The sequence below is a fragment of the Lithobates pipiens genome, unplaced genomic scaffold, assembly GCF_037356315.1.
Source record: "Lithobates pipiens isolate NorthernLeopardFrog02 unplaced genomic scaffold, aLitPip1_a1.2 Scaffold_25, whole genome shotgun sequence".
NCBI lineage: Eukaryota > Metazoa > Chordata > Amphibia > Anura > Ranidae > Lithobates > Lithobates pipiens.
The window spans coordinates 205,325,382-205,338,293 of NW_027507787.1; the positions used below are offsets into that span (position 1 = coordinate 205,325,382).

The 12,912-nt window shown below is 42.7% G+C and overlaps 1 protein-coding gene across 3 annotated transcripts in view; it reads right to left on the minus strand.

Annotated features, from left to right (window-relative positions):
• Positions 1 to 296: 296 nt before the first annotated feature.
• The window catches only part of DNMBP (dynamin binding protein), a 180,435-nt gene continuing 167,819 nt past the window's right edge, over positions 297 to 12,912 (minus strand). For all 3 annotated transcript variants that reach the window (XM_077455479.1, XM_077455478.1, XM_077455480.1), the window contains 4 exons: positions 9,460 to 9,639; positions 9,173 to 9,371; positions 8,112 to 8,662; positions 297 to 4,806 (listed from right to left, as the gene is read on the minus strand). In XM_077455479.1, the coding sequence (XP_077311605.1) occupies positions 4,621 to 4,806; positions 8,112 to 8,662; positions 9,173 to 9,371; positions 9,460 to 9,639 (1,116 nt within the window). In that variant the 3' untranslated portion in view covers positions 297 to 4,620. The remainder of the gene's footprint in view (positions 4,807 to 8,111; positions 8,663 to 9,172; positions 9,372 to 9,459; positions 9,640 to 12,912) is intronic.

The following is a 12,912-nucleotide window of genomic DNA, read 5'->3' on the forward strand; positions in this document are numbered from 1 at the left end:
GCAACACACTTCCTGTCTTAAGCCTAGTACACATGGGTCAAATGATGACCGGTTCAAAAGAAACCAGCCGACATTCTGCCTGTATGTATGGCACCTAATCCAACAGAAGCCGGCCATTCGGCTGGCTTCTGTTGAAGGCGCACACGTGTGCGCAATTTGAAAGCGTGACGTGTTAGGTATCTATTTACTCGGTGTAACATTATCTTTTACATTCTACTAAAAAAAATTAAATAAATAAAAAAATCGGACTAACTTTAGTGTTTTGTTTTAATTCACAAAACAGGTTTTTCTTCCCGCCCCCCCCCCCAAAAAAAAAAAACGCGTTTGAAAACTTGCTGCGCAAATACCGCGCTACATTAAAAGTTGCAATGACCATTTTATTCTCTAGGGTCTCTGCTTAAAAAAAACATATATAATGTTTGGGGGTTCTCAGTAATTTTCTAGCAAAAAAATGATGATTTTTACATGTAGGAGAGAAGTGTCAGAATTGGCCTGGGTGGCAAGGGGTTAAAGTGGAACTAAATTTTTATATAAAAAAAAAAATATCGCAGGGAGGCTGTTTATTGTAGAAGGGACATGCCATGTTTATCTACTTTTTCGGGCTGTAAATTATGTTTTTACGTTACCATTTTGCTTCGCCAGCTAAAAAAGGAAAAAAGCCTAAAATAAATAAATAAAACGAATGCAGCCATTGCATCTAAGAATGGGTAAGCTGCAAAATATTACATTTTTGAGCATGTGCGGAGTGACTCCAAGGCTCTGTTCTATCAGGAGATGGATTGAGGACAGTGGAAGAAGGGGAGGATTGGAGAAGACAGGATCAAACAGCCTTTTTACACAATGCTGAGGAATAACCACTTAGGTTCCACAGTGAGTATAGCAAGCATGCTTTACTGCATATACAAACTGATTTTACTGTTGTGGTTTTAGTAACACTTTAAATTGTCTGCAGAACTCAAATTGGACTGAGGTATAGACAGACACACTAGATCACTCAGTGGATCCTTTAAACCAGGGGTAGGCAACCTCGGGCCCTCCAGCTGTGGTCAAACTACAAGTCCTATAAGACATTGCAAGACCCTGACAATCACAGTCATGACTCCTAAAGGCAGAGGCATGATGGTATTTGTAGTTTCACCACAGCTGGAGGGCTGAGGTTGCCTACCCCTGCTTTAAACCTCTGAGGAGCCCAGGCCTACACAGAGTCTCACTCCTCCTGCAACGTTTTCCATAAAGAAACACAACAAGGTGAGGGACTCGTATTATCTGCATCCTAAAGCCCAGTGCGGATATTTCACCCCGAGGATCTGGAAGATGCCAGTGATACACCCACCTAAAGCTGAAATACCAGTGGAGATTCGCACCATAACCTTATGGTTCATTATATGGATGAGGAATAGCCTTAGAAAATAATAAATGTAAAAATAGTAATACTGCTTGGATACCTGTAATCACCACACACTGAAGAGTGATTAAATATAGGATAATCATAAACCATCTCTTAGTCTTTCATTTTCAAGGACATGAATGAATGAATGAATGAATGAAATACTTATATAGCGCACAATGCGAACTGAATCGCCTCTAGGCCCCACATGTCCACTTTTGGTCGCACCCTACTTCTGCATTAGCTAGGGGGCGCCCTAGTGCAGCTGCCTGCAGAAGGCAAACTGACGTATAGGTGATCTGCCTAGATATATAATCTTGTCCGGCCTCCAGAGGATGACCCCACGGGGTGTCACGCCTGGAGTCACCAAGACAGGAGATGGCTGGATAAATAGAGCAAGGTCTTGTGCAAAAAGTGAACAGTCCCTTTAAGGGAAAGGGTAAGACTCCATTCACAAACACATACAGTTGTGCTCATAAGTTTACACACCCTGGCAGAATTTATGATTTCTCAGCCATTTTTCAGAGAATATCAATGATAATAAAAAAACTTTTCTTTCACTCATGGTTGGCATTTGGCTGAAGCCATTCATTATTAATCAACTTTTGTTTACCCTTTTTAAATCATAATGACAACATAAACTACCCAAATGATGCTGATCAAAAGTTTACATACCCTGGAATGTTTGGCATTGGTACAGACACCAGAAGGTGGTACACACAGGTTAAAATGGCAATTAAAGGTTGATTTCCCACATTTGTGGCTTTTCAAATCACAATTAGTGCCTGTGTATAAATAGTCAATGAGTTTGTTAGCTCTTACATGGATGCACTAAGCAGGCTAGACACTGAGCCATGAGGAGGTAGAAGAGAACAGTGAAAAGTCCTGCGTAACAAGGTAATGAAACTTTACAAAGATTGAAAAGGATATATAAAAAAAAATCAAAAGCCTTCAATATGCCAGTCAGTACTGTTTAATCACTTATTAAGAAGTGTAAAATTAGAGGCTCTTTTGATACCAAGCTAAGGTCAGGTAGACCAAGAAAGATTGCAGCCACAACTGGCAGAAGAATTGCTGAGGATACAAAGAAAAACCCCCACAGTTAACCGCAGGAGAAATACAGGCTGCTCTCCAAAAAGACGGTGTGGTTGTTTTTAACTGGTTGCCACCCGTCCGCTGTCAAATGACAGCAGGGCGTTGCGGTTCTCGTTCTGGGACGCCGTCATATGACAGCGTCCCAGAACGACTGCGCCACGTTGCTGTAAAGAATGTGTCCGTGACCCTTTAACCATGTGATCAGCTGTGTCCAATCACAGGGGGACATGTAAGAATGTAACCGGGGCACTGATCATCACTGCCCTGATTACAGTATAGTAAAACAGTGTCACCATACAGTGCCCACCAATGCCAGCAATCAGTGGCCATTAGCGATGCCAGTCAGTGCTGGCAATCAGTGCTGCCCATCACTGCTGTCGATCAATGCCCATCACTGCTGTCGATCAATGCCCATCACTGCCGCCGATCAGTACTGTCTATCCATGCCGTCTATCAGTGCCACCTAACAGTGCCCATCAGTGCCACCTAAGAGTGCCACCTAACAGTGCCCATCAGTGCCACCTAACAGTGCCCATCAGTGCCTCCTTATCAGTGCCACCTCATCAATGCCCACCAGTTCAGCCTATCCATCCCATCAGTGCCACCTCATCAGCGCACATCAGTCAAAGCAAAAAATGACTTAGTTACAAAATTTACTGACAAAAAAGTAAAAAACTTTTCCCAAATTTATGGTCTTTTTTTTCTAAAAAATAAAAAACTCAGCAGTGATTAAATACCACCAAAAGAAAGCTCTATTTGTGTGAAGAAAATTATAAAAAGAAATTTGGGTACAGTGTAGCATGACTGCGCAATTGTCATTCAAAGTTCAAAGTGCGACATTGCTGAAAGCTGAAAAATGGCTTGGGCAGGAAGGGGGTGAAAGGGCCCGGTAAGCAAGTGGTTAAAAAGCACAATTCAACGATACTTGAACAAAAAAAAAAGCTGCATGGTCGAGCTGCAAGGAGGAAGCCTTTACTGCGTCAATGCCACAAAAAGCCAACGAGGCATGTCAAGGTGTTGTTGGGCATATTATAACCCGGCTTTTTTTTGTGGAATTTGTATCATTCATATTCTCTGAAAAATGGCCAAGAACCCATAAACTCTGCCAGGGTATGTAAACTTATGAGCACAACTGTATATGAATGGTTATCATTGGAAAAAAACAGGGAACAACTTTTCATGCGACTTTGATGTCCAAAGTTACATGACAAGTCGCACAAGTGTGAAAGGAGCCCTAAGCAGATCGTTTCTATTTTTGGGAACTATTTTTATATAAAGTTAAAAAATATATATGTAAAAATAAGTGCTGCCTGCTCTGCTATGTGCAAGCCAATCACAAGCTGGACGAATGGTCTTTTTGGGCGTGTTTATCACTCTTAGACATCTAACCAAACAAAGCACAGCAATATGTGCTATTGGATTGGTAGGACACCCAGAACAAGGAAAAAAAATTGCTTTACACACTCCTCTGCACCTTTATGCTATCGTGTATATCTAATGTATATGTCTAGATCAGAAATAAAAGGGATTAAGTGGAACGATGTTCTACATTCACAGTGTATTTAATACACAAAACTCCATCACAGCACAGGCCTGTGACTATTTGCTCTGCCTGAACACACTGGGGCAGACCTAACGCAACCAATCAGAACCCTTGTTTGTTCAAAAAGGCAGAACCTGATTGGCTGCCAGGAACAGCAGTTCAATTTTTGCTCCCCCCCCCCCATATTCATAAATGAGACCCCCATTTTTATTGATCATAAAGGAAGTGGCCTCTCCATTGCCACCAGGCTTTGGCTGGCATTCTTGGAATTATAGTCTTACAGCTATAAGCCACTCCCCCCCAATGTCATGACTCTGCCTAATGAGCCTGTTCCCGACTCCACCCCATTTTTCTAACTTTTTGAGTCAGTAAAATTCACCAAGTCTGGTTAATGCAAGCAAAATCCTGTCTTCCGCTCTGGACGTACTAGCTGATTCCAAGTTCTAGAGTAGAAAAACCACATTCTCGGTAAATAATGTTCAAGTGATATCAGCAGCAAACAACTGAAAACCGCCGTCCTGGGGGGAAAAAAAAAGGCACAAATGTTCTCTAGGTGATGTGAAATCCAGGTACAGGCGTGTGCAGGGTGATCCTCTCACGTGTATTCCGTCTTCCGGATGTAACTGGATGGCACGTACCCGCGCCGCCCTTCCACTTCAGCAAACCACCATTCGTCGTTGCCATTCATGTCTTGGAACTCCAGGATCCTGAGTCTCTGATTGGACGATATGGAAAGTTCGTTGGGGGAGCGCGCTCTAAAGGAGTATACTGCATAATACACCTGCAAGGAGAAAAAAATAGTCATCATTGATTTCTGGAAGTAATACAAATACAACACTTCGCTGAATAGGACCAAAGCCAGTATAGTGTACAGCAGTGGTCATCAACCCTGTCCTCAGGGCCCACCAACAGGCCAGGTTTGCAAGATAACTTAAATACATCACAGGTGATATCAATTGCTGCTCAGTGATTGCAGTATTCTAGTCTGCATCTCCTCAAGGTAATACATAAAACCTGGCCTGTTAGTGGTCCCTGAGGACAGGGTTGATGACCCCTGATGTACAGAGCACAGCTGACAGGCAGCACAGTGACTAAGTGGTTAGCAATTCTGCCATGCAGAACTGGGGCACCTGGTTTGATTCCTGGCCAGGACCCTGTTTGCATGTTCTCCTTGTTCTTTTACTGTAAGCTCCTTGAGGACGGGGACTGATGTGAATATGAAGTATGTAACGTGAAATTACAGCCGCTGTATAAAGAACGGTTTTAAAAAATTTGATTACAGATATTTATACAGCACTAATTTACACAGCGCTATACATATATTGTACATTGACATCAGTCCCTGCCCTGAAGGGCTTACACTCTAATGTCCCTACTTTTCATGAACACGGTACATACTAGAGCCAATTTAGAGAGGAGCCAGGTAACCTATCAGCATGTCTTTGGAGGGTGGGAGGAAACCGGAGTACCCGGAGGTGATCCATGCAGGCACACGGAGAACACGCAAACTCCAGGCAGGAGTGTTTCTTGGTCCCATAATCAAGAGGAACTCATCAAGAGGGATTCATCTGGACAGACATGGGGGTTGATTTACTAAAACCAACCAGATACTAACTCCAGCTTGTTCAATTAAAGTGATTGTAAACCCTTTACAACCACTTTAATCTACAGGTACGCCTAGATTAAGGCTTACCTGTCGGTGCTTGAAATATCTCCCAGACCTGCGCGGTCTAGGAGATATTTGCAAATTGCAGTACAGAAATTTCTTCTGCGCATGCGCCGTAGTTAGAAAGGGCATGCTGTACCGTTTCTAGCTCAGGTCATGCCGTTAAAGGCGGCTCCTGCGCGTATATGCGGGAGTGACGTCACGCGACTCCGGCCAGTCACAGAGCCGGAGTTCGGGGCCCCAGAAGGAAGAGGGGCGAAGAATGGACCCTCACTACTAGTGAGGAAGACGGGAACATCGCAGGCTTCTCCTTCAGGTAAGTGTTACATAATGGGTGACTATGCGATGCATAGTAGCCCATTATGCTTTACCTTTGCAGGGAAACAAAGAGTAACACCCATCAGGGTTTACTTCCTCTTTAAGCTTTGACCAAAAAAAACCCTGGAAGATGATTGGTTTCTATGCAAAGCTGCACCAGATTTTGCACTTTCCAGTTTTTGTAAATTGATTCCATAGGGGGTTTCTTTCTCCAAGAAAAACTGACCAATATTTTTCTTTAACCGCTTGCCGACCAGCCGCTGTCATTTTACTGTGGCAGGTCTGCACGATCCCGCAAGCTGTCGTAGCTATACGTCGGCTCGCGGGATCGGGATAGCAGGCGCGCGCACATGCCCACTGCACTGTGGGGTGCCGATGCTCATGGCCGATGGTCGCGATGACCGCCGGCCACAAGCGATCGCTGGCACGAGAGGCAGAACAGGGACATGTGTGTGTAAACACACAGATCCCTGTTCCGTGAGGAGAGACAGATTGTGAGTTCCTAATAGCTAGGAATCACGATCTGTCATTTCCTCTAGGTCAGTCCCCTCCCCGCTACAGTTAGAAATACAAACGGGGAACACAGTCAACCCCTGGATCGCCCCCTAGTGTTAACCTCTTCCCCGCCAGTGACATTTTTACAGTAATCAGTGCATTTTTATAGCACTGATCGCTGTATAGCTGTCACTGGTCCCAAAAAAGTGTTAAAAGCACCCGATGTGTCCGCCACAATGTCTCAGTCCCAATAAAAATCGCAGATTGCCGCCATTACTAGTAAAAATAAAATAATACAAATGCTATAAATCAACCCCCTATTTTGTAAACCAAACCAATACCAATCAATAGATATAATATTGTTTTTTTTTTTTTTTTTACCAAAAATATGTAGAAGAATACATATCAGCCTAAACTAAGAAAAAATTTGCTTTAAAAAAAAAAAAATGGGGATATTTATTATAGCTGAATTGCCGCTCTTTGTTTATAGTGCAAAAAATAAAAACCGCAGAGGCGATCAAATACCACCAAAAGAAAACTCCATTTGTGGGAAAAATAGGACGTCAATTTTGTTTGGGTGCAACATCGCACAATTGTCAAAGCGACGCAGTGCCGAATTGCAAAAAATGGCCCGGCCATTCAGCAGCTGAATCTTCTGGGGCTGAAGTGGTTAAGAAGACGAATACAAAATGTACTTTCCACAGGATTTCTAGATGGTAAGCTCTAACGAGCAGGGCCCCCTGATTCCTCCTGTATTGAATTGCATGGTTTGCCCTAATGCTGTAAAGCGCTGCGCAAACTTGGCACTATATAAATCCTGTATAATAATAATATACCATAATTTTTTTTTATATATGCAATGCTAGATTTGTCCACTAGAGGATAGCATTTATCCAAATTACAAGCCAACAATCTCTTCTGCACTCCCTGCTCATACGTATTCTAAATGCGGTCTTATCCCCATGAACGATGCTTTTATATTGTTCTAAAACAGTAGCATTGCAGGCAGATTCAGAGTGGCTTCAGCAACCTGCCCAAATAAGATCACACAAGTAGTCTAAACATTAACAAAATATAAGCAAGCACAAATGTTGTTATTATAATTATAACTAAAGATAATCTCGTTGGTGCGATAATCTAAATCACAATACATTTTTGTAAGGACTCTCGTTATGGGGACCTGGTGCCACCTAGGAAAGCAAGTAAGGAGAAATGAATGTGGCAATAATACACATTTTTAAGTAGTGTGGGAAATATGGAGGACTTGTGAGGTGATTTCTTCAAACTCCCCATCCTAGGTACTGGTTGGGACAGCAAGCTATACAGTGGGGCACATAGCAATAAGACCAGACAAAAGTCCTTTGTGTCTTCACGAGTACAAACATCTGACTAAAGGCCTGCAATACCAAATTTCATCAGCAGGTGGTGTTGGAGGGGACATATCCCAGCCCTGGGGGGGGGGGGGGGCAGATGAGAGATTTACAGCCCCTTTAAGACACTAATAGCAAGAAACAACTAAAGGAAATGTAAACAGAGAGCATAGCACATGCGGAAAATGAACTGTCTAAACCACCATGTTTTCTCAAAATAAATCCATCCAGTCTCACCTGGTTCCCTTCTAGATCAGAGCCATCTTGTTCTTTCTCCATTGCTGTAGCAGGCTCCTTCTTCCTGAGCCTGCGATTGGTGGAGACTTGCCCTTTGTCTCCATTGCTTGGTAATGTTAAGTTACTTCCATTTTCCACCTGGTTGGCCCGTCTTTTAGGGTCCATCTGTTGGGAAGAGTCGTTCAAGCTTTCTCTCGGTTGTCTCTGCTCCTTCTCCAATGCCTGGGTTGATATTCCAGAGTCTGCTTCGCTGGCCCTTTTAGAGGTTCCATCCACAGCTGATCCGGCTTTGGATGGAGCACATGAGTCCAATGGATTGCTGCTCGTTACTGGGGAGTCGGCGCTTTTTGCGGTGGAGGTATTGGTGAAGGTAACAGAGGCGTTAATTGGGTTAATGGATAAAGTGCTGTTGCTATTCTGCCTTGAAAAAATGGGAGAGGAGCCACCATAGCCAGACTCATTGGAGGAATGGCTGCCGATGGAAGCGTCCGAGTGGCTGCGCCGAGGATTATATGGCTTCAGAAACGAGCTGTAAACAAATCCCTTTGTGACTGTGAAAAAGAAGAATAAAGACCGGTCAGGGAGCAGACCTATTGTATCTTACTGGAGCTGTTCACACTATTCCTATCAATACATAAAGTGCACTGAGGATCATTTGGACACAAGGTTCAGACAGGAACTTGATTCCAAAGTGGGCTTTTGTGACCACATTCCACAATTCCAAGTCTGGAGCCTGTAGACACACAACTAGAGCCCAAAGCAACTCCTCCACTAGGATAATCTCTAACACAGAAATTGCTTGAGAACAGGAGACTTTCTCATACAAGTACATGGTACAGCTGGCACATATCGGGTATAGGTATGTCTACATATTATTTCCTGGATGCAAGATCTTTTTAGTTTCTCTTAATAAAAGAATGATTGCTAACTACACAAGAGGAAGTTGCTTGTTTGCCGCTACAGCAGCCTACTGTGCTTAATGATAAATCCCAACCAGCTTAAATCTATGCAGACGTCACATATCCATTAACTATATGGAAGGACAAATAAGGCCCTCTCACCTCCATTATCTACCAGCCATCGGTTATGGCTTCCCATCGGGTCTTGTTGTTTAATAACACCAACAAGGTCCCCCTCCTGGATGCACACATCTAAATCCTGAGCAGCATTGAAGTTGCGATCTGCCTGGAAGAGGTTTTCTGGTGGGTAACGAGCCAGTAACAGCGCCCGATGTTCATCTGTCTGTGGGATGTATTTGGCCTAGGAGAAGAGACATCTTCATATCAGAAAACAGCATGAGGACAACATAATATTAAGCACCATTTGTGTAGAGCGTAGAATTACTTACGGGACTTGGTATGGTCTTTCTAGCAGACTGCCGCTCTATAGTCTTTCTCTCAAAAGGCTTCTTGGTTGGAGGAGGGTTTTCTGGGAAGAAGGTGAAGACCTGGAGCTGTTGTAGGACCTTACTGTGCTCCTCCTGGAATAAGGAGATGAGGTTTCCTTCTCTCCCACCAATGCCCAACAGCTGTCAACAGAAACACATTAATGAAGAATCGATCCTGGCTTTAGGTTTCCAACAGGAATAAATCAGAGGATTTAGAGTAGCTATAGCTGGGCTCAAACAGGGTAAAACATTTATAGTAAATTATATATTCAGCAAAATGGCGGAGTAAAAACACAACAGGAATTCTAGAGATTCAAACACGTGGAAGGTAGTAGAATTTGATTCCCTCCCCATAAAGTGTAAAAAGAAACATGTAGTGACAGCAACATGGAGGCCACCACTGCTTCCCATGAATACTAATTTCCTAGGTCATGCTGACCCACTGGTTTAGTGGCATTGACCTTTCTCCAAACTTTCTGATCTGTACGCTCATTCAATGGCTCAAAGGGGTAGATTTACTAAAAAATAAAGAGTGCAAAATCTGGTGCAGCTATGCATAGAAACCAATCAGCTTCCAGGTTTTTTTTTTTTTGTCAAAGCTTAACTGAACAAGCTGAAGTTAGAAGTTGATTGGGTTATTGGTTGAACTAGATGGACTTGTGTCTTTTTTGCAACCAGACTAACTATACTTCTGACTTGTTTGCATGCAGAGCTGCACTAGATTTTGCACTCGCCAGTTTTAGTAAAATCAACCCCACAGTACTGAATCCCCCAAATAACCAGCTATTTGAAGGAGGTTGACAATAGCAGTCCTGTATTTCTCTTGGTAGAGAAAGATATGGGTGTATGAGCAATTCTTTGTCACAGTAATTGTGATGTGCAATGTAGGATAGAGTTTTTATCACACAACTAAACTTGGCTATGTGTCTTCTTAATACTGCATACACATGACCGGACTTTCCATCAGAATAAACTCTGATGGTCTTTCCGATGGAGTTCCACTGAAACGGACTTGCCTACACACGATCACACCAAAGTCCGTTTGTTTAGAACGCAATGATGTACGACGGGACTAGAAAAGGAAGTTCAATAGCAAGTAACCAATAGCTTCCCTTGTGTTGTTTTTGGTCTGTTCGAATTGCATACAGACGAACGGTTTTCCCGATAGGAATTGATTCCGTCGGAAAGATTTAAAACCGGGTCCATTTCTAGGTCCATCAGAATTTTTGAAAAAAAAAGGCTGATGAAGCCCACACACGATTGGAATATCTGATGAAATGATTCAGTCTGACCTTTTCTGCCGGAAAGTCCAGTCGTGTGTACGCGGCATAAGAGGAACACAGGTTACCTAAATAAAACCATCAAGGCAGTTTATTATTAACCAAGGAAAGTCACATGTGTTCTTCAGGAGTCAAGGTGGTCTAAAGCTAAACATCCTGCAGCTATATAAACTACCAGGTATGCATGCACTTAGAAGAGCATTTCCTAGGTAGATGGTATATTCATAGGTTATACTGATATGATTTATTCAAGATCCTCAGAGCAGCCAATCTAACCTGAAGACCTCACCAACCTTTCCGATACATGCCTATAGACATTTTAACAATCACAAGGGAGTGGAGGATAAGGGATGAACGCACCTAATGGGAGCTAATGTCACACAAGTATCACAGTGGATCTGGGGCTCAGACAACTCGCTCCAGGATTTGTGATACTTCCCCACCCTAACAAGAAACTACCCCGTTATCAGTTTTATCTGCTGCTTGTTGTTACTTGCCTTGCTTTCTTGTACAGGGATCTGGACTTATTAACTGAGCTCAGCAGGAATATTTCAATATTTCTTGCTGCCAAATACAACAAAGTGTGGGACAGATGGTTGGCACAACCTGCCACATGTATATATGAGGACTACTATTATGTATTTGGTCAGTTTGTATTTGACTATTATTTTTACATGCAAGTCCTCCAAGTGTTACTAAACTAAAGCTTGTAGGAAGAGTTTTCATTCTTCTCTGACTGTCCTATGAGGCTGCATGACCCCTGACCTTCTATCTGGACAGTGCTGATTGGCCCTATGCTGATCACATGTACCCTCCCAAAAAATAAAAATAAAATAAACCTCTAGCAATACACACCAAACTAAGCATGTGCAGAGTGCCTCCTAGGGCTCGGTTCTATCAGCAGATGGATTGGGAACCGTAAAAGAAGGGGAGGGTCAGAAAAGACAGGATCAAACAGCCTTTTTACACAATGTGGAGAATTAAACCCCTAAGGCCGCGTACACACGCGGGGACTGTTCGCCCAACTTTGTCCGTCAAACAGTTTCGGCAAACAGTCCGCTCAAAATTAGCATGGACGGACATGGCCACACACGACGGACGAACAGTTTGCTGAAACCGTGCGCGATGATGTGAACGGCACGTACGACGGGACGAAAAATACGACGTCCTATACACTGCATTATAACTTTCGGCGTGAAAATCCTTTCTGAGCATGCGCACAACTTTGTTTGACGAACAAGCCTACACACGCGGGGACTGTCCGCTGAAACAAGGTTTCAGCGGACAGTTTTTCGGAATTTCCGAAAAACCTTGTTCAGCGGACTGTTCGCTGAAACTGTCCGCTGAAAGCCCACACACGAGCGGACTGTCCGCTGAAACTTGGTTTCAGCGGACAGTTTCGGCGAACAGTCCCCGCGTGTGTACGCGGCCTTAGAGGTTCCACAGTGAGTATAACAAGCATGCTTTATTGCACATACTGTACACACTGATTTTAATATTGTGGGTTTAGCTAAAGTTTAATTATCTATATGTTGACAGGTGTCTGCTGTAATTGTATGATATTACTCAGTGCAGATACTCCAATGCATTGCATGTGGTTGTGGTGTGTGTGTGTGTGTGTGTGTGTGTGTGTGTGTGTGTGTGTGTGTGTGTGTGTGTGTATTTTTTGTTTTTTTTGTTTAGTAGACACCCTAGAGAATGGTGGTTGTGGCAATATTTTATGTCACACTCTATTTGTGCAGCACCTCTTTCAAATATTTTTTTTTTTAATTACTTTAATGAATTTAAAAAAAACCTAACCAGTAAAGATTTTACGTTGTGAGAATCATGATCATTTTATTCTAAGCAAAAAAATTGTGATTCTCATTTTGGCCAGAATCGTGCAGCTCTAATATATATATATATATACACACATATATATATATATATATATATATATATATATATATATTAAAATGTTTGAGGGTTATTAGTAATTTTCCAGCAAAAAATACTGATTTTTACTTGTAAGCAACAAGAGTCAGAAAAAGGTTTAGTCTGTAACCACTTGCTACCCAGCCAATTCTGACATCTCTCCTACATGTAAAAATCATCATTACATTATCTGGCTTAGAACACGTACACAGTATAAGCG